At 41.7% G+C, this 22,632-nt stretch overlaps 1 protein-coding gene across 2 annotated transcripts in view; it reads left to right on the forward strand.

The window, feature by feature from the left end:
• Positions 1 to 15,547, forward strand: part of SLC39A9 (solute carrier family 39 member 9) — a 35,533-nt gene extending 19,986 nt beyond the window's left edge. The window contains exons 1-6 of one of the 2 annotated variants that reach the window (XM_023755866.1): positions 3,620 to 3,749; positions 3,846 to 4,046; positions 9,093 to 9,161; positions 10,720 to 10,805; positions 11,569 to 11,703; positions 14,229 to 15,547. In XM_023755866.1, the coding sequence (XP_023611634.1) occupies positions 3,998 to 4,046; positions 9,093 to 9,161; positions 10,720 to 10,805; positions 11,569 to 11,703; positions 14,229 to 14,459 (570 nt within the window). In that variant the 5' untranslated portion in view covers positions 3,620 to 3,749; positions 3,846 to 3,997 and the 3' untranslated portion in view covers positions 14,460 to 15,547. Of the gene's footprint in view, positions 1 to 3,619; positions 3,750 to 3,845; positions 4,047 to 9,092; positions 9,162 to 10,719; positions 10,806 to 11,568; positions 11,704 to 14,228 lie in introns of those variants that run through there. The other variant, XM_006091016.3, reaches the window with a different exon arrangement.
• The last annotated feature ends 7,085 nt before the right edge of the window (positions 15,548 to 22,632 follow it).

Here is a 22,632-nt window from a genome sequence, read left to right on the forward strand (position 1 = left end):
TCATGGAGGGCGGAGCGAAGACTGAAGGCTTCGTCTGGGACCCGCGAAGACCTGAAGGCTCGTCTGGAACCAAGGAAGACTGGAAGGCCCCGTCCAGAGCCTGTGAAAGATTGAAAGCTCTGGCCAGAGCGAAAGACCTGGGTCCCCGGGTGCCCAGAAGGAAAACCCGGTGCTGGCAGCCAGGGGGAAGGGGAAGGCCCTTTTGCCGAAATCTCTTCATGCAACGGGGCCTCTTAGTAAAATAGATTAATCATCAAAAACTTTGTCCTTCAGGAATGGTTCAAGATAGATTCCATGAATTGCTCCAAAGAATGCCACATATTAGATTCTTTAGAGAAGTACCTTATCATCTTATGACTTTTCTCTGTCATTTTGTTCTACATTTAAAAAAAAAGAGTGGGTTAAATTTGCAAAATATGTTTAACTCTTATCCTATCATATATGTGTGTGTGTGTGTGTATATATATACATATATACATATATATATATATATATATATATATATATATATATGTATATATGTATATATATATATATAAATAAAGCCAGAGACCATAACGCCATAACGACCAGAACGACCGGTCGCTATGACGCCCACTGTGGCCAGCAAACCTGCCCAATTGGGGGGTGGGGCCGGTGGCCAACCTCCCTCGGCTCCTCCCCCCAGCCGGCCCCACCCCTGATCGGCCTTTCCCACCCCAATCGAGGGTGGGGTGGCCGGCAAACCCTCCCCCACCCCCACGCCCTTCCCCCAGCCAGCCCCACCCATGATCACCCCACACCCCAATAGGGGGGGGGCCCGCACAGCCAACCTCCTGCAGCCCCTCCCCCTGGCCAGCCCTGCCCCAATGGGCCCCCACCACCCCATTGGCTGGCAGCCCCTCCTCCCGCCCAACCCTGCCTCCAATGGGGGCCTTAAGCCCAATCGCCCGCAGCCCTCCCCCAGCTAACTCCGCCCTTGGTCGCCCCTCCCCACACCAACCGGGGGTGGGGCTGGCCGGCCAACCTCCCACAGCTCCTCCCCTAGCCGCTGACTCCCAATCGGCCCCCCCACCCCATTTGGGGGTGGGGCCAGCTGGCCAATCGCCCTTGGCCCCCTCCCAACAGCGGGCCCGGCCCTGATCGGGCCCCAATCTGATCGGGGTGAGCTGGCCAACCTCCCGCTGCCGTCTCCTTCCGACAGGCCTGGCCCTGATCTGCCCCAATTGGGGCTGGACCACACCCATGCACAAATTCGTGCACTGGGCTTCTAGTTTATTAATAAGAATGGAGCTCTTTAAAAGTCTTGTTATATTCTACTCCAGCAATTTTCTTTTTTACCAGTATTCAATCTTCACCTGAGGATATGTTTTTATTGATTTGTAGAGAGAGAGAGAGAGAGAGAGAGAGAGAGAGATATCAATTGGTTGACTCTGGTATACACCCCGACCAGGGGTTGAACCTGCAACCTAGGAATATGCCCTAACAGGGAATCAAACCTGCAACCTTTTGGTGAACACGACGATGCTCCAACCAACTGAACCATCCTGCCAGGGATACTCCAGCGATTTTCAACCTTTTTCAACTCATGGCACATATAAATTAATTACTGAAATTCTGAGGCACACCAAAAAATATATTACTTTTTTTGCCAATCTGACAAAAAAAAAAGTTATAATTTTGATTCATTCACACCAGACAACTATTGTTATGTTGGCTGTTGTCGTTTTTTAATTTGACAATCTAAGGGGAACGAGGTCAGGTATTGCATGTTTTAAAAATTTTGTGGCACACCAGGCGATTTTCACTGCTCTACTCTCAGGATTTCTAAAACATGGATGATCATGGGCTAATAAGGTCTATCTCCTCTACTTTTTATTTTGTCTGCTAAAATGCCTGGTGTCTGCTTTTTCCCTGCCCACTCCTCTTCCTTTCCCCCAGCATTATTTTATTGCTAAGTATTATATGTGACCAGATATTCAGGTGAAATATTTAACATAAAATGTTTAAAAATGATTCTCCCAAGCCTTAGCTGGCTTGGCTCAGTGCGGATAAAGCGTCGGCCTGTAGACTGAAGGGTCCCAGGTTCGATTCCAGTCAAGGGCACATGCCCGGGTTGCTGGCTCGATCCCTAGTGGGGGCGAGGGGAGGGGGTGCAGGAGGCAGCCCATCTATGATTATCTCTCATCATTGATGTTTCTATCTCTCCCTCTCTCTTCCTCTCGGAAATCAGTAAAAATATATTACAAAAAAAAAAAAAGATTCTCCCAAATGAATTCCATGTAAATATAACTACGTTCCTGAACATTTAGTGAGCACTTAACACTTAATACATACCATACTGGAGATAGGTGGTGCTCATGGTTGCAAAACAATCTGAATGTACATAATGCTAGGGAACTATACACTTAAAAATGCTAAAATGGCAAGTCCTAGCTGGTTTGGCTCAGTGGATAGAGCGTCCGCCTACGGACCAAAGGGTCCCAGATTCAAGGGCACGCACCTTGGTTGCAGGCTTCTCCCCAGCCTTGGCCCTGGTTGGGGCGCTTGCAGGAGGCAATCAATCGATGTGTTTCTCTCACATTGATGTTTCTCTCTGTCTTTCCCTCTCCCATTCTCTCTAAAAGATCAATGGAAAAAATATTCTTGGGTGAGGATTAACAACAAAAGAAAAGTTAAAATGGTAAATTTGGTTATGTATATTTACCACATCAAAAGAAGCTTTTAAAAAAAGCTATAAAAACAAACAAGAAAATCTTTCAGTAATTAGAAAAATATATAGGTTTTTATTATCTTCAGATGACATGTGCTTTGTGCCCCTCAAAAATGACTTTTAAAGAATTAAAATATTACAACAGGCTGCTAGTTCAGTTTCTTTAATTAAAGGTAAAAATGCTTAATCTGATTATAAATGATAAATGTCTAGTATAGCCTCTATTCATGAAACACAACAAAGATAAGGATTCTTGCCTTGACACATTTCTGTTTCCCGTGTCATATATGTGAATATAAACCAATAGTATTACTTAGCCAGGTGTTATTTACTCTAATTCCGACTCTCATGATAATTCTAGAACTGAATTTAGACTGCAGGATGTGCCTCTATTTTTTTAAAAATATGTTTTTATTGAATTTAGAGAGAAAGGGAGTGAAAAAATATCCATGTGAGAGAGAAATATCCATGTGAGAGATGCTGCCTTCTGCACACCCGCTACTGGGGATGGAGCCCCAACCCATACATGTGTCCTGCAGGAATTCAACAGGTTACCTTTTGGTGCATGGTATGACGCTCAACCAATTGAGCCACACTGTTCAGGGCAGGATGTGCCTCTTTTAAACTGCTCTTCCCCTTTTGGTTTCTAGTTAGTGATTGCCCCCTGATATTTTTTAAAGCTAAATTTTATTTTCAATTTGCTCTTTGTTTGCAACTTTTATAATGACCAAGATATAAAACTAGATAAATTTGTGATTATTTTTTGTTACTGCTCTTCATTCACCTGTTTTCATCAGAATAAAACCTACTGTGGTTTATAATGAGATTGGCAAGAATTTCTCAGCTTAAAAGGAAGATTTGGAGATAATATCCTTGGGATTATGATTGCTTTCTTGCTTGGTGATTTGCTTCCACTTCCTAGGTTTTGAGATAAAGGGCAGGTAAAAAGTCTGCATGCCAAAAGCAGAAGACACTTGGGAATTTTTTCATCATGAACTTTTAAGTTGAAGGAATTTGGCTGGATTACAATATAGGAAATGGATGATTTTGCAGTAAAGTAAGTAGAGCTTGAAATACAGAAGAATGAAAGCTTCTATGTGAAAACATTTTAAGAGGAAAACATTTTTTCTCTTTATGGTTCATTGTGCTCTAGGAAAACACCACCAAGGGAGTGAAACACAGGATGTGATTGCCTCAGACAAAGCAGCAGTAATACCAGTTGCCCATGAACATGAGCACAGCCATGACCACCACACACAGCTGCATGCCTATATTGGTGTTTCCTTGGTACTGGGCTTTGTTTTCATGTTGCTGGTGGACCAGATTGGCAGCTCCCACGTGTATGCTACTGATGGTAAGTGATTCCAAGGCTTTCTGGGCAGTGCATTAAATTTGCAGTCTAGAAAAGCACAAATGCTTGAATAATTTAATGTCACTGGCCTGATTTAGTGCTAAAACTTGTCTTCAGGTTCCTGTGAACATTTTATTCGTTTGGGGGAACTTAGTGAGTTGTGTGAGCATTTTAATCAGTTGGGGGAGGTAGTGAGTTGTGACATGTGACACAAGAGAGTGTTTATTGAGTATTGCCCTGGTTATCTTAAAACTTTCAAGTTTAGTTAAAAGTCTGGGGCAGAGTCTTTTTTTAAAAAAAAAAATACTGTATTTTTTTATTTGGCATATTTCACTCAACATATGTTGGTAATATCCATTTAGTTATATGTAACAGTGGTTCATCAATTTTCTTTTTTTAATTATTTTTTTAAATCTTTATTGTTGGAAGGATTACATATGCCCCTCTCCCCCCCCCCGCCATTGATCCCTTCTAGTTCCAGCCTGCTGACACTCTCCCTACCCTCACCCCCTTATCCCAGGCCTTCATCACCCTATTGTCTGTGTGCATGGGTTATGCATATATGCATACTGGAGCAGAAGTTCTTAAACCTTTTTGTGCCATGGAGCTCAAAAAAGCCTGTGGACCTTTTTTTGGAATAATGTTTTTAATTATGCAAAGCACTAGAGCCCTGGTGCGTGACATTCGTGCACTGAGGCGGGGGGCGGGGGTGTCCCTCAGCCCGCCCTCTCGCAGTCCAGGACCCCTCAGGAGATGTCCGCCTGCTGGCTTAGGCAATCAGACATCCATCTCGCATTCTGGGGCTCCTTGGCTCCTGCCACTGCTGCTGCGCTGGCCAGCCCGGCTTCTGGTTGAGCAGCGCTCCCCCCCGTGGGAGCACACTGACCACCAGGGGGCAGCTCCTGCATTGATTGTCTGCCCCCTGGTGGTCAGTGTGCATCATAGCGACTGGTTTTTCTGCCTTTCGGTCAATTTGCATATTTGGGTTTTATTATGTAAAGCATAGTGCGTAGGGCAGTGATGGCGAACCTATGACACACGTGTCAGAGGTGACACGAGAACTCGTTTTTTTGGTTGATTTTTCTTTGTTAAATGGCATTTAAATATATAAAATAAATATCAAAAATATAAGTCTTTGTTTTATTATGGTTGCAAATATCAAAAAATTTCTGTATGTGACACGGCACCAGAGTTAAGTAAGGGTTTTTCAAAATGCTGACACACTGAGCTCAAAAGGTTCGCCATCACTGGCGTAGGGTTACAGAAAAAAACAATTATATTGAATGATGGTTACCAAAACATTAAAACAAATTTGTGATCTAGTAATATAGGTCTTCCTTATCAATGCATTAAATAATGAGATAATTCATTTAAATCAGAAGCAGGGTTAAGTTTATTTTTTAGGATATCTGTATGACAGCTACTACTGTTGCTTAGCTTGACTAAAAACATTAAATTGTGAGATGGGCTTTATCAAGGCAATATGAGTGTTAAGTTGAACATCCAGTTATTTGGGTGTTTGTTTTTATGGTCACTAGTTTAAAAAGTCCTGATTCACAAAGATATTTTCTTACAAATATATGTAGGCACATTGGTAGCTTGCTTATCAAGGAAAGATAAGCTTCTTTCAAGAACAACTAGAATTCTCTTAAGACTTTTAAAATGTAACTCCAGTCATAGTAACTTTTTTGTCTTAAGATCACTGAATTCATCTTTGGTGAAGTCAACAACATCTTTGATCGGTGATACAACCTTGAAAGTATCATAATAAAAATAAACTTGAAAGAGTTGTAATAGACATAGGAGTTTACAGATATCTCTTTTCAAATACATTGACAGAGAATTTTGCAGATAGGAACTGCTGGAAAGCAGCGTAGATATTTTGGTCCCTAGTGGGCAGCGATCCCATGACTTTTACCATTTGGCGGCTGAATGACTGTTAGGTGCAGAGATGCCTGATAGTTGCCCAGCTCTGTCACATGAGCATCTACAGACAGGAAGACTAATCATGCTTAATTTAAAGTAGTGATGAGTGAGAGCAATAATATCAAGATATCTACAACTGTAAAGTAATATGAAATTCTGGTTCTGGCAAAATATAAATAGTGCAAATATTATTTGTGGTTTATTGTCTACATTCATAATTAAAGGAAATGCTGATTTTTAATTAAAGGTTAGTAAAAATAAAAATGCATTTTTTTTCAAGGTAAGGTCACAGTCACCCCTGCGTTCTACCTGTGTTCTCCTCTGTGGACCCCAGGTTAAGAATCCTTGGCCTAAAAAGAACTGTAGAAAATCAGGCCAACAGATAGTTCATAAAAATGGTCCTTAAGCATATGAAGAGATATTCTTCACTTTCACTTAAAATAAGAACAATGCAAATCAAAACTCTGCTGAGATACCATTTTTCACCTGTCAGGCAAGAACTTAAAAGCTTGACAATACACTTTATTGGCAAAGCTATGGTGAAACAGAGGCTCTCATCTATTGCTGTGGGAATGCAAAATGGCACAGTCCTTGTGAGGGGGAATTTGGCAATATTTAAGAAAACTACATATGTAGTTACTCAAAAATCCCACTTTAGTAATTTATTCCAATAATATGGCTCCAGTATGAAAATATTTATGTACAAGGTTATTCCATGCAGGACTATTTATTATTGTAAAACCACATAAATGTCTAATAATGGAGATTGGTTGAATGAAGTGTGGTGTGTACATATAATGGAGTTCTGTGTAACTATGAAAAAGAATGAGGAATCAGATCTCTGAACTGATAGGGAGAGATTTCTAGGAGATATTATTAAGTGAATAAAAAAGCAAAAATGTAAATTCCCTTCTATCATATACTATATTTTGTGTAAGAAAGAAGGGAAAACAAGAATATATGTATTTATTTTTTTTAAAAAAGGAAACGTAGGATCAGCTAGAAAACATAGTTGGTTCCCTGTAAGGGATCGAGTAGGATGGGAGGGCATGATGGGACAGAATGGTTTCAGGAAGGTGTGACACTTCCTGGGCATGCCTTTTGACTTTTGGGAACATGTTAATATTCTCCATATTAGAAAAATAAAATGAAATCATACACACACACACAGTGTCCCCCCAAAAGGTATACACACTTTGAATGATTATGTCAGTGTTTGTTAACATACAGTTCGTTTTTAAAATTTAAAAGAATCTACAGAAATGAAAAATATTTTAGTCAATGCCTGTTTTCAGGCACTGGTCCAGGAACTGCTGATAACTCGAAGCAATGAAATTGCAAACATCAAGAATCATTTCATTTGGTATTTGTGTGCCCTCAATTCATCAACTATTGTTGGTTTTATACCGTAAACTTTATCTTTCATTTATCCTAGTGGCACATTAGGATAAATTTTCTTTGTTCAGAGCTAAATCTGGCTTCACCCATTATTTCAAATCAGTTAAACCTGAAACGGAGTGAAAATTGAGTTATCAGCTTTAAAGTGTGTATACATTTTTGGGGAATATATATATATATATATATATATATATATATATATCCATTACACGAAGATTCACGCAATAAGCTTTCCTTCCCCTGGCTGCTGGCACCGGTTTTCCTCCGGCACCCAGGACCCAGGCCTTTGGTCCGGTCACAGCGGAGAAGCCAAGCCTCTTCAGTCTTCAGTCTTCACTCCTTGCCTGTGTATGCAAATTAACCGCCATCTTTGTTGGGTTAATTTGCATAGTCACTGATTGGCTGGTGGGTGTAGCGGAGTGACACCAATTTGCATGTTTCTCTTTTATTAGTGTAGATGTTTATGTACATGTATGTATGTGTCTCCTAGCTCTGTCTGCAGGAGGGCCTAGAAAGAAAGATACCCCAATAGCAATGAGCATATTAGGGCTTTTCAGAGAAATGGCTAATTCCAGGACAGGGGCAAGGTAGCCACAAAATGAGCTTGGGACATCTAAGGGTCAAAAAAAGCAGGAAGAAAGAAGTTGGAAACATGTCACAGGATGTATTATGAACCAGCTTGAAGGGGCTCCCACTGGCCAGATATAAGACAATCAGAGCACCAAAATGATTAAGAATAGTAATGAAATGTAAAGCATTGAAAAAATGGGGATCGATGAGCCCATCTGAGGGGTGGAGGGGGTAGGTTAGTAGGTCAGGTAGGGGATGGGGGAGGTAGGAGAAAGGAAATAGAAGGAGAAGGGAGGGTACTTACTCACAGTGGAATGCTGGATGCCAACTGGTAAATGTAGAAAGAATGCTGGAGTTGGAAAATTATCATTTTTGCAGCCTTCATAGTAAAAATTGTCTCAGGCAAGTATCATCAATGAATGTTAAATCTAGGGGGGCGGTAAATTTATTTTTTACATATATTTTTATTGATTTCAGAGAGGAAGGGAGAGGGAGAGAGAGATAGAAACATCAATGATGAGAGAGAATCATCAATCAGTTGCCTCCTGCTTGTCCCCTTCTGGAGATCGAGCCCACAACACAGGCATGTGCCCTTGACCCTTCAGTTTGCAGGCTCATGCTCTATCTACTGAGCCAAACTGGCTAGGGCACGGAGGGTAAATTTTGATTTGCTTTTTAGTTGCAAGGGGGAAAGAAGTAACTAAATGAGGAAATTAGACAATTCCTTGACTAGATGATCAAAATTAATGGCATTGCTCTTGGTGTAAGCAAGTAAGTTCCTATCAGACCAACCTCCCTACAGATAACTAAACTCTGGACTAAATTTAAAAAACAACTATCCAAAGACACAGGAGAATGACCTAAAGCAGGCAAATTCTGACTCCCTAGTCAACACTTGAAACTAGGTGAGTTCCTGTTTTTACTGCATTTAGCAGACATCAGCTGCTGGGAGGGTCAAATGAAGACTTCCCTCTTATCCACCTCTTCAGGACAGGCGAAACTTCTAAGTGTTTGAAGCAGAAGACAAAAGAGAGTAGTGAGAAAAATAATCTACTTTAAGAGCTTTCAAAGGATTCATCTACCTCCGGGTTAGGGGGCATCTAATGGTTTTTGTTTCACATTGCTTAATGGCTGCCTTGCTTATTTTTACCTCAGATCCAGAAGCAGCAAGGCCTAGCAATTCCAAAATCACCACCACGCTGGGTCTGGTCGTCCATGCTGCAGGTAGGGAACCCTTTTCTTTTCTGTTGCATAGTGGGAGACTTAGTGTTTATATCACAGGGACCATCCACATGAACCACTCTTGGGCTGGCCTTCAGGGAAAGGGTTACCTAATGAAGCCCCCCCCACACAAGCACAAGCCCTGGTGTACTCAGTGTCAGGTCTATAACTTAAAAGTGTTTTTTCTAATTTTTTAATAGTTAAGAAAAATATTATTTCATGGCACATGAAAATTACATAAAATTCAAATTTCAGTGTCCATACATAAGTTTTATTGGAACAAAGCCATATTATCTATCTATGGCTGCTTTTGTACAATAATGGTGGAGTGAAGTAGTTGCAAGAGACCAAATGGCCCACAAAGCCTAAAATATTTCCTATCTCACCCTTTACGAAAAGTTTGCTGATCTTTGCTCAAGAATGTCATCTTGAAAGAGCCCCAGCACTTTTATACTGAACAGCGCTGCTGCCCAGTATATGCCCAAAGTGTCAGTTTATCAGCAGTGGGCTGTAGAGTGCAGAAGTCTCAGCATTGCTGACTGGGCATGCCTTAGAATCATAACCCAAAACCGATCCCATGGTAGGATTCTGTCAGTGACAAACAGAGACTGGAAGGTGGCACACTATTATCTGGACTTTTCTAGTACCACATGCTTTTTTAACAAAAACTCTATCCATTCAACCAACATTTACTCATTATGTATATACCAACTATGCAGAGTCTTGTGTCTTTATTTTGTTTTTGGATCTGCAAGATGCAGAGATGCTTCCTTTGAAATGCTTTGATATTTATGTTATTACAATTTGATTATCATTGCATTTTTAAAAATTGATTTGAGAGAGAAAGAAACACTGATTTGTTGTTCCACTCACATCATGCATTTATTGATTAATTCTTGTATGTGCCTTGACTGGGGATTGAACCTGCAACCTTGGTGTGTCAGGATGACACTCTAATCAACTGAACTACCTGGCCAGGGCTTATCAGTGGATTTTTTGAGTATCATACTTTTTCCAATAACATCAACAGTAATAGCTGACATATCAAATATTGTGGGCCAGGTACTAAGCTCTTTATTTATTTTTTATTTTTATTTTTTTAAAAATATATTTTATTGATTTTTACAGAGAGGAAGGGAGAGGGATAGAGAGTTAGAAATATCGATGAGAGAGAAACATTAATCAGCTGCCTCCTGCACAGCCCCTACTGGGGATGTGCCCGCAAGCAAGGTACATGCCTTTGGCCAGAATCGAACCCGGGACCCTCAGTCCGCAGGCCAACGCTCTATCCACTGAGCCAAACCGGTTAGGGTGGTGCTAAGCTCTTTACATATGTTATCTCATTTAACCCTCATGAAAACCCTAAGAATATATACTTTATTGAACCCATTTTAGAGATGAGAAGGCTAAGGTTTAGAAAAGTTAAATGAACTTTAGAGTTAAATCCAGCTCTACTTGACTCTGCAGCCCACACAGTCAATCACTACATTGTATAGTTGTTGTTGATATTTATAGTTGTTGTTACATATAGTGCTTTATGTTTTGCTTTTTTCAAATTTAGCTGATGGTGTTGCATTGGGAGCAGCAGCTTCTACTTCACAGACTAGTGTCCAGTTAATTGTGTTTGTGGCAATAATGCTACATAAGGTAAGCAAAATTTTGGTGTAAGATTTACTATTGAATATATTCATAATTAAAATTTCTCTTTGGTCATAATGTTTTTCTGGAATGGGAAATTTTTTTAGTTATTTTCATGATTGCAGTTCATTCTAGAGAATTGAATAAATCTGTCCTAGCTGTTTTTTTGCTATTATTTTCTTAAATTTTCACTTGAAGGGGTTTTATTTGTATTTATTTATTTGTATTTTTAAAATATTTTTAATTGATTTTTTGGATAGAGAGTAAAGGACGAGAGAGGGAGAGAGAGATAGAAACATCGATGAGAGAGAAACATCAATTGGTTGCCTCATGCACACCCCCTGCTGGGGATCAAGCTTGCAATCCAGGCATGTGCACTGACTGGGAATTGAACTGGGGCATGGGAAGACACTCAACCTGCTGAGCCATACCAGCTGGGCAAAAGGGTTTTATTTATTGTGGTTTTACACAAACTGTTAAATTCTCTCTAAATTTCTATATTTTATAGTAATTTTGGTTTATAAATATTTTTTCTTGTACTTTCTTCTTGACTATTTCTCTTTTTCTGCTATCCAAAAACATGCATACACACACACACACGCACACATGCGCACACACACAAATATGATATTTTCTTAGGTTAGAACATTAATTCCTAAAAGGCATTGATTTTTTTTTTTTTTGTATGAAAATTGAGTCAAATGAAACGTACTTCTTCATGTAGAAGCAGTCCATACTTCGGGAGTAATAAGGGGCAAATTTTCTTTTCCAGGCACCAGCTGCTTTTGGGCTGGTTTCGTTCTTAATGCATGCTGGCCTAGAGCGGAATCGAATCAGAAAGCACTTACTGGTCTTTGCACTGGCAGCACCAGTTATGTCCATGGTGACATTCCTAGGACTAAGTAAGGTAAGTCTAACTCATTCCTATTCTTTCGTTATGTACTAGAACTTACGGTCTCTTACATTGAATTTTTAATTAAATTAGTCCCTCAAACTAAAGATACAATTAGGCCCTGGCCAGTGTGGCTCAGTTGGTTGGAGTGTTGTCCTGTACACCAAAGGTTGTGAGTTTGATTCCCGATCAGGGCACATATCCCAGGTTGCATATATCCCATTCCAGGGGCATATGGGAAGCAACCGATCGATTTTTCTCTCTCACATCGATGTTTCCCTCTCTCTCTCCCTACCTCTCTCTACAAAATCAATAAAAGAAAAAGGGAAAGAAAGAAAGATAAAATTGGGAGTAAAAACCTGTACAAGGTAAATGTCTTAATTTCAAATCTCTTCATAAATTTAGAGCATTTCCTTAATTCATTTAATTTGAAAACATTTTTCCCATAAGTTCCAAAAATATTTGCACAAATATACGACCTATATGACCTATAAAATAATATAACTTAAACTTAACCAGACATGCTAATTTTATTTGACAGATACATAATAAATCACAATGCATACTTAATGTTTAAGTAGGCACATGAAGTGTGAGTGACAAGCATGCAGCATCTTTGAGAAGAGTAGGGGATGAGCAGAGATGTCTACATTCAGCTAAGACTCAGATTCTTCTACTCCCAGCTCTCATACCACTGAATATCAAATATCTAGTTCCTTGGGATCTAAGAAACTAAATGAACAAATAAGATAAAAACAGACTCATAGAAACAGCTCAAGCTGATGGATGCCAGAGGAGAGGGGAGTGGGGGGGATGGTTGAAAAAGGTGACGGAGAATATGAAGTCAATAATAATGTGATCAGTTTGCATGGTGACAGATGATTACTAGACTTGGTGAGGCAATTACATTTGTAAGGTATATAAATGTTGAATCACTATATTGTACACCTGAAACTAATACAATATTATATACCAATGATACATAATCCTCCTATATAATAAAAGGGTAATATGCAAATTGTCCCCTTGACTGGGAGTTCAACCCAAGTTTAACAAGGGGGCGGGGTGGGGCCAGCCCAACCGCCTGGGGCCCCTCCCCCTGGCTGGCCCCGCCCCTGATCTGCCCCCCACTCCCCAATCAGGGGCGGGGCCTGCCAGCCAACCTCCTGCATCCCTAACCCCTCCCCGCCCTTGCCCCAGCCCTGATCGGAGCAGGCTGGCCAGACCCCACCTGTGCATAAATTTGTGCACTGGGCCCCTAGTAAATAAATATCCAGTTCTTTATCACCTGAATTGGCATGAGTCATTTGTCAGCTCAGACCCTGTTGTTCAAGATGGACCTTCCCATGCCTTATAATCCTGCCTATTAGGGCTGTAGTTCTTAGCGGCAAACCTCCCCATTTTAGTGAAATGTCAACTGTCAGGCAATAGGAGAAAATTTTAGAACCAAACTGACTCAGGGCTGGTTCATGGGAACTGCTTTCCCCCCTACACTCTCTGAAGGTCATTGAGTCTTCTGAGTATCATTCAATTCATACTTGACATAATAAAACTTGTATTAAAAGGAACATGAGAAATGAGATGGTTAAAGAGTGGTTAAGCTCCTGTTAATCAAGAATTTGTTGGTCTGGATGGAGTGCCATCAAATGAGGTGCTATAAAGCCCCTTTTAGTTCACCTGAAGAGCTTTTTTTCAGTCCATGAACAATATATAGTTCCTTTTAAAATACTGTAGTACCCTATTTATCACTTCATTGATGAGTGTAAGTTTTTAGAACTTTTGACAGGAATGTAGGATAATTCTGGAGGCATGGAGTTATATTTATGGCATGATCTTTTCTTAAAATTTTATTTATTTTTAAAAAATATATTTTACTGATTTTTTACAGAGAGGAAGGGAGAGGGATAGAAAGTTAGAAACATCAATGAGAGAGAAACACCGATCAGCTGCCTCCTGCACACCTCCCACTGGGGATGTGCCCACAACCAAGGTACATGCCCTTGACTGGAATCGAACCTGGGACCTTTCAGTCCGCAGGCCGACGCTCTATCCACTGAGCCAAACCAGTTAGGGCTTTTCTTAAAATTTTAATTGTCTCAGTCCATAGGTCCACTTTTTAAATAGAAAAGCTAAAATTAGCTTATGAGATGTTTCTAGGCTCTGTGAGGGCAGGTATACATTTTGATTGCCACTGTATCTCAAGTACCTGGCCTACTGCCTGGTACATAGGCAGTATTTGTTAAATATTAGTAAATGAAATAGAGTGTATGAAATTTAATATCTGTATTAATAATGCTGTTGATTCCATCTTATGAATAATACAGGCTAACCATGTTCAACCAGGCTTGGAGTTTGTACATTACCAATAGCCTTAAAACCTTATTTGGAAGCTTCCCATAAATAACGTAAAATTGCTCTCATCTCAAGATGTCCCCAGATAGCACTAGTCATGAATATTGAGTGGTTTTTCATTGGGACTTCTTCCTGACCCTGAACTAGACTTGACTTAATTTTTCTTCTCTCTCTTTCTGAATTCACAGAGCAGTAAAGAAGCCCTTTCAGAGGTCAATGCCACTGGAGTGGCCATGCTTTTCTCTGCCGGGACATTTCTTTATGTTGCCACAGTACATGTCCTCCCTGAGGTGGGCGGAATGGGGCACAGTCACAAATCTGATGCCACTGGAGGGAAAGGCCTCAGCCGCCTGGAGGTGGCAGCCCTGGTTCTGGGTTGCATCATCCCACTCATCCTGTCAGTAGGACACCAGCATTAAATGTTCAAGTTCCAGCCTCAGTCCACGGCCGTTTGCCATCCAGTGAGAACAGCCGACAGAACAGCTGCTCACTTTCTCAGTCTCTTGTCTCACCTTGCCCATCTCCACCTGTATTCCTAGAGTCTGGAGGGAGGTGAGATTAAAACCTGGAGTAATGGAAAGCTTTTAGAATAGAAACAACACATTGCAAGTGGATATAGACATTCCATTGTGTTGTCTTTTAAAAGGCCCTGGGCATTTTGAGTTTTGATGTTTCTCTTAACCCTATTCTCAGGGAAGATGGAATGCAGTTCTAAGGAAAAGTCTCCACAATGAAATAGTAATTATGACAGTACAGTGTTCTGTAATTAAGCGAAATCTCTTAATTTAGAGGCTCTGCCACTTTATGCATTGATTTTTAAGATGGGTCTCACCGTGGAAAATTGGTGCTTTAGCATCTATGCCACATGCCTTGATAGAAGGTCATAATGCCTGCTGTCTTAGATGCTAAAGATAACTGTAGTTAATTTGGGGCTCGAGTCAAAAAAATGATGGCAAGACACATTGAAAGTTGACTTTATACTCAAGAGCTGTCCCCTGCAAAGGGGCTGTCCGAGGACTTTAACTTCCTTCTGCAGGTGCCTCTTTGAAGAGAGCCTGCCATAGAGCAACAGCAGTGGACTGGCTTCTAAAGAGGTGACTCGTACTTAGTAGCATTTCTTTTCAAGTTCTCCTTTGCAGAACACCTGCCTCCAACACATTCTTATGAGGAGCCAAGTTCTAGTAGGTTCAGGCCTAGGCTTTCCTTCAAGAACAGTCAGATCCCAAAGTATCTTTGGAAATTAAGTGGTGTTAAATTTTAAGTGAATTTGGATAGTTACTGACATCTTTGTAACAGCCTTTTTAAAAGTAAGATTATCAAAACCTAAGTTGTCCTTTTTTTTTTTTAAGTATTTATCTTAGCAGACCAGCAGTCCCTCTGACAAAATACTGGGTTTCTCTTGGGGGGTGCTCAGTCAGCGTCACCTCAGCACCAGCAGTGAAGAAAGTCAAGATGTATCGCAAATGGGAAATGTTGGCCTGTTCATTTAAAGCTTATTGAAATAATGTCTTTTGTCTCTTCATCTTTTCCATATTTTTCTCCTCTAACTTTCCCCTCCAGTCCCTCCTCCCTACAATTTGCTGCTTACTGCTGGTGGCAAGGTTAGTATTTGTGTGAGTTCCGTTCTCATCAGGACAACCACTTCTCGAGCTGTGATGATGAAGATAATACTGTCTCTATTCCTTATTCTTATTCCCTTCAATGAAGTTCCTTTGTGTCAAATGCAGTTTTGCTAAACCCTTAAAATAGCACTTTCTCTCAGATGAGATGACACAATCATTAATATTCTGGTAACTTAAACAATTGAGATAGTAAAAATGTTTAACAAACTAGGATGATTTTTTTGTCTTTGCCAATATCCCTGTAAACCTTATGTTATCAAACAAGTGTATAATATTATTATATTATTTATTTTTATTTTCTATACCATTTCAAAACACATTGCATAAAGAGGGAACCATAATATTTTCATAAGGGCAATGGATTTAGGAGTTTGTAAAAAAAATTTTTTATGACGCATATGCCAGCATGCCTATGATTTTTTTCCTTCCTAGATTTGTCACTGGGTCAGCAGCTGTAGAACTTGTGAGCCCTCTGCTGGCTGTAGACCAAAGTAGTATAAATAGGATTAAGTTTTGTATAGTGGCTGGCAACCATTGCATACAATCTTAAAACCAATGGAAGGTATAGTACGGAAAGTCTAAGTGACTTTCCCAATAACACTGACTTATGAGAGTCATGGAGTTTCACCTGGTCCTTCAGAATGACATGGTTGCCTTGATTCTCCCTGGATATTTACTTTGTTAAATGAGTAGGGTATTTTAGTGTCTGGTTTGGATGGTAGCACTTTCTGTCATATTGTCGTGTGCAGTGATGAGAAATGTGTTCTGCTGGCCAAAGCTCCTTTCAGCAGTGCCTTGCCATCACACTTAAAAGTTTGGCTAGAATATCTTGCTGGTTAAGGCCTTGAACTCTAGCAAGGATTGAACCATGTAACTTCCAAATTTGCCTTCCTCTCTGGACCTCACATTAACAGGCAAACCTTCCAAGGCCTATCAGCTCTCCGAGGCTGTGGGCTTTCCCAGATTTTAAAGCTGCTGCCTCAGGAACTACTCATTTCTCCTGGTCAGCAGACAGAAATAGCCATACTAACCTTATAGGGCTCAAATGCATCTTCAGGCAGCACGGAACCGAGCAGCGTGGCAGAGGCCTCCCTTCCCTGGGGGAGGAACTTGCCCATGGTGGGCAGTGTCCCAGGAGAGGCCACATCTCTGATCACTTACTGACACATTTCAGTTCCATTTCTGTCTTGTTTAAACTGCCTCCTTAGATGTGGATGCCTTAATGCTCTCACACATTTGAAAACATTTGCAATACCTAAGTGGCTGCCATGATCACAGATGGAAGTATTGGCTACCAAAGATGCAATTGATGATGAAAAGTATAGTCCTTCCTTCCCCATAACCAAAGTTAATCTTAGTTGCAATTTGACTCCCTTTCCTTGGTAGGAATAGACTTTCTTCAGATTCCACATAAGTGGCAAATTAAGTTGAAAAAATACTACTGATCCATTCCCGTCACTTGTTCTCCAGTGAATTGCTTCTCAGGCCCTCGTTCTCCAGAGCAGCAATGTTCCAGGTCTGGTGGCTTCCTGTGCACACTAGGGCCGATTTCTTTTCTTTAGGCAAAGGTTCTTCACTGGAGTGTAGTGTTAGAAATGGTACCGTCTACAGAGGCTGTGTTCTCTCTTCCCACCCCACCCCACATCACCTTTTTTTTTCCCTGTTCAAATCATCTGAGTCAGCCCTGTTCCTGTATTTTGAATCATCTTTAGAAAAAAGAGAGAGGTGGCCATTTTGAGTGGTCAGTTCTTTGTAAAAAGGAGAAAATGTAATTGCATTTTTTTACCGGCCTACTATGAAGTGTCACTGCCTGTTTTTTTCTCCTTTTCAAGGAAGAGGACACAGCAGCATTGAGTGTATTAAGCTCCTTAGACACATGGTAGCTAGTACTAAGCATGGGAACTGTATGTCAACAGCACAAGACCCCAAAGAATGTTCTTGCATATCGGGCCCCAGGACCCCTTGACCAGATTCATCCAAAACTGCTGAACCCTCTGTGGGTGTCCTGCAGGGGAATTTCTGCTCAATACAGAATGGTTCGCATCACCCAGAGAGCACTGTTGGAGATGCCATGAAATAAAACCACTGATGTGGCCCCTTCGTACCTGAGACATCTAGATTCACCTCCGGAGACCCGAGGGAAATTTGTGACTTGTAGGAAAGGACAAAACAGCCATTAGGGATATGCTCAGATACGCTCAGCCTAACATAAGGAGCTCGGCTTTGATCTTTTTTCTGATAGCATCTTCTAGCAAGTTGGGAGACTCATGAGATACACTGCAGTTCCCCTGGTGCAGTGGCCTGAACAGTGATTTTAAATGTCCCATTTTCTGGGTCCTTTGTAAACATGAAATCATTCCATGTATGGCTGCCTTATAATTTTGTCTCTTTCCACTTTAATTGTGAATGGTTAAAAAATTTTTTTGCTGTTTTCTGATATTAAAATTTTATTAGTGCATACCTTATGTGAGTAGCTCATTAATTATCCAGTTTGTTTTTTCTGTTTGATGACCAGACTTGACCCACATTTGAACAGCAGAAAAGGTAATGAAGAGCTTTGAAGGGCAGAGGAAAGATGAACCCACTGAGTGCACGTCCTTTAGAGAAGGAGGGAAGGAAAGGGGGAGGGGACACTAAGGATTCCATACACCATCTCCCCCCAAACATACCAATTCATTGGCAGTTTCCTTTTTTTTTTTTTTTTTTTGGCTTTGCTATTGTTGTTAGCAAATATTATTTATGAAGGTAGTTATCTACTCCCAGAAAGGAGAAGCAGGCAACAGGTCCCAATCACAGGGATTCATTTCAAAGGGAGGGTAAAGCTATGCTCTCTGAGGACATGGGGGCTGTGGACAATTGACCCTGTGAACAGAGGTTTATTTAGAAGTGCAATCTGTAAACTTGATATTTTCTTTCTCTGTGGACTTTAGTACTGAAGCTCATTTTTTAACTCATATACAGATAAGCATTTTTTTTACAGCAATGTCTCTCTTAAATATGCAGTTTGTATGTTTAGTCATTAGATTCCATTATTTATTACTGGTTCACTTTGTACTGGTTTTCTTTATATATCATGTGTGCTACAGTAAGTTACAAAGATTGTGCCCAGAGGTACATGTTTTCTGAAACCTCTCCTCATGAATAGGCGAAAAGGACATGCACTATGATTGCTGCCACCTCTTACAGAAGCCTTTGGGGAAAGTGCCTACATACCTCCTGTGCCTTTGAAATCTTAGAGAGCCAGCATTACTAAGCAAAGGCCCTTTTGTCCTGCTGCCTTGAGGTCAAAATGTAAATATAGGCCCTAGCTGGTTTGGCTCAGTGGATAGAGCATTGGCCTGTGGACTGAAGGGTCCTGGGTTCAATCCCCAGTAGGGGGTGTGCAGGAGGCAGCCAATCAATGATTCTCATCATTGATGTTTCTATCTCACTCTTCCTTTCCCTTCCTCTCTGAAATAAATAAAAATATTTTTTAAAAATGTATATACAGTGTACAGGTTTAGCCCAAACAGCCAGCAATCCTTACTCTGTTTGGTTCCATTTCTAATCCTAAGCTAGAGCCGACTTAACAGTGTGGTTTTTATAATGTAAGTAATAAGCGACCTTGTGTCTTGTCCCTGTGTCTAGAATGCCCTTCCCGTAGATCCCTCTGCTCCTTTAGGTCTGGATCCAAAGTCTTCCATTAGGCTCCCTGTGACTGCCTTTTTATAAATTGTCATCTGCTCCACCCCCACCCCAATGCGCCTCACCCTGTTCTATTTGTGTTTCTATAGCACTAATGGCCTTTTAATCTGCTTTATAATAAGTCTTAGTCCCTCTATCTTGATAAAATATGAGCTCCTGGAAGCTATTCTCAAAAATGTATGTTGCCCTAGCTGGTTTGGCTCCGTAGATAGAGCATCCCAGGTTCGATTTCAGCCCCTCCAGTGTGGGGCATGCAGGAGGCAGCCAATCATTGATTCTCATCATTGATGTTTCTATCTCTCCCTCTCCTTTCCTCTCTGAAATCAATAAAAAAATACATATTTTAAAAAAGTATGTTAACTGAATTGGTCTGCCCTGAGGGGGCACTTTTTTTCTAATCTATGCTCCCACACTCCACCAGCTGCTGCACTGATTCCCGGCAGAACCAGCTGCTGGCATTAGTGGTAGCTCCGCCTTTGTCTCACACAGTCAGGGCTGCTTGCGTATTAGCAAGGAGGTTGGGAGTCAGAAAACAAATTGGACTGAGTGTACAGGTGGGTTCCGATTACTAATACAGTTCTAACTAACTTTAGTAAAGTACTGTGTGACCGATTTAGGGTCCAGGAAATCTGGATCCCATTCTTGGCTCAGCTACTGATTTCCGTTGCAGTGTTAGCCATTGCTCAGTTTTATAAATATTGCATAGGAATGTGAGTGGAAGCATATGTCCCATTCTGGTTGCCTCATTTATAGAGGGATTCTGATATTCAGGAGTCACCAGAGAAGGAAGCCCAGTGGGAGGGGATGGAAACCAGGACCCTGAGGAGGCCTGGAAGGAACTGGAAGGCTCTTGGGGGGCAGAATTTGATAGCCCTCATCAGATACTCAATGGCTGTCAGGTACAAGAGAGCATGGATCCTATATTTGCCAGAGGATAAAATGTGAAGTACACTGAGCCCCATCTCTCCTCCACTTACTATTGTTCACCTCTTAGTTAATTGAGCCCTTCCTATGGAACAGGCACTCCTACAAGGAGTGGGGATTAGTGCCAGTCCTTAAAGAGCTTGTGGTTCTTGAGGGATTCAAACAAGAGAACACAGTTGCCAATAAGTAAGCACTGGAGACAAGGAAGCATAGGGTGCTCAGAGAACATGTGGGGGCAAGAAACCCAGAGTGGGTCTTCAGGGAGATCATCCAGAGGGAGATGAGACCAGAGCTAAATTCAAAGGCTGAGTAGAATGAAGAAGATAGGAAGGGTTCTCTGACCAAGAGGACTCATGTGGGCCGAGGCCTGGTGGCACAAGAATGTGGATTCTGCGTAAAAATGCCTATGGCTGAGGGAGAGGGGAGGCAACAGTGGTGTGCAAGATTTGTCGGTTCCCTGGATGCTGTCTAAGTTTCCAGATTTAAAATTGCAGACGGACAGAGAATTGGGCCTAACAAGGGTCTTTGTAATTCCTGACTCAACCCCAACTGGATCCCCTTCTCAAGTGTAGTCTTGGCTGACCTCTGAGGTCCTGTTACCACATGGATGACGCATGGACATGGTAGGTCAGTTTCCAGATCCTTGTACCAGTGGCTCCTCTGGCACCTCAAGGTGGAGATGAGTGACTTTATCCTTATCCCTGCTTATCTCCCCCACTTCATGGCTGGGGCCCAAGGACTCCCTTGATTCTACTTCTGAACATCTGTGTTGCAGTTGGTATACAGAGGCTCAGCCTTGGCCTGGGCGGGATGCCCACTTTCCCCTTCTATCCTTTGCTTCTCCCTGTATCCTCTGGTCTCCTTTATTTAGGGGACATGCTCTCCTTTGACCCTCCACCCCCTTAATCCTTTGGCCTACTGGCTTCAAATCTGCATATGACGTCCTCTACCTCACCTCCTCTCCCTCTCAGGGTCCCCTGGGCACAGCCAGGCTCTGCAACAGTTAAAGGAGCCTAAGACCTACCCCTGGCCTTGGGAAATGCAGCCATTTGAACATGGTGGCTTCTCAGAATATTAGATCCAGTGTGGCTGGAGCAGATAGGGAGCAACAGGGGAGAGCCCCAGCAATAGGTCAGGACCAGATTGTAGAGGGTGTGGCAGTCAAAGGTCAGTAGTTGGGCGCTGGAGTCAAGGAATGGAGGACCAGCAAAAGGTTTTAAGTCGGAAGTTCGCATCATCTTTGGATCTTGAAAAGATCACGAGTGATGGTGGGGAGCGAGGATTTCTTGGTGGATCCTGCTGTAGATAGATGGGAGAGGCATTTGGAAAGCAGAAGAGGATGATGTGAAGCAAGCTGGAAGGCTCAGACAAGTCCAGTGATTGTCTTGAGTTCACACAGTTAATGGCAGAGCCTGGACTTAAACCCATCTTAGCATGAAAAGCAGGTGACAAGTCAGCCGTCTAAAGATTGCTTTCACGTAAGTTCTCAGCCACCTCGATTCTGTTTTATAGACGGGGGAAACTGAGGGCCTGAGAGGGCAGTCGCCATTGGTTGGCAAACAAACGGGCCAAGTAAAGACGGTTTGGTTAAGCAAGTAAAGACAGTTTGGTTAAGCATTTGTTGAGTGTCTACTACATGCCCTGGACTCTGTCCTCAAGGAGCTCAATCTGGAAAGGACATAAACCAGTGGTTCTCAACCTTGGCTGCACATTAGAATCACCTGGGAATCTTTTTAAAATCCTGATTTCTGGGCCTCATCCTCCGAAAATTCTGTTTCTTTGTTACTAATGTAGCCGGAACCAATAATAAAGAGACAGAAGGGGAAGGGGAAGACTCTCCCATATCATTTTTTTTGGAGGGCCCCCCGCCGATTTTAACCTTTATCACGGCCCCCGCGCGTGCGGGGGGGGCGAGAGAGCCGCGCTTTTGACGCGATTAGTATGTGTGTTGTTAAATAACAAAATATTCCCCATCGATAAAAGCACTTTCTATGTGTATGAGTGGAGTAGTAATGTACCGTCCGACCTGTATTGGTGTGGTGCTTTCAGAGAGAAACCTCCGCACTATAGAAGTCACTACCACCCTGCGAGAGAGAGAAAAAAAAGTACGAAAGGAGCAGATTACTGGGTGCCCGCACACGAATTTCTCACACGCTGATGTACCACTCAGGGTGTGTAGGAGAGGAGAAAGTAAGAAATAGCTATACATTCTGGGATAGTGATTGCAACAAAATTGGATTGTTGAGTAGACCAAGACTCCGTCTGGAGTGAAACGAGATTGAAGGAAAGGTTGAACGACGTTGTATGATAGTTGTGCAGAGGAAATTTTGACCCACGGAAGACCACCTCCCCCCTCAGAAGA

This window comes from Myotis lucifugus, unplaced genomic scaffold (assembly GCF_000147115.1).
Source record: "Myotis lucifugus unplaced genomic scaffold, Myoluc2.0 scaffold_85, whole genome shotgun sequence".
In the NCBI taxonomy this organism is placed as follows: domain Eukaryota; kingdom Metazoa; phylum Chordata; class Mammalia; order Chiroptera; family Vespertilionidae; genus Myotis; species Myotis lucifugus.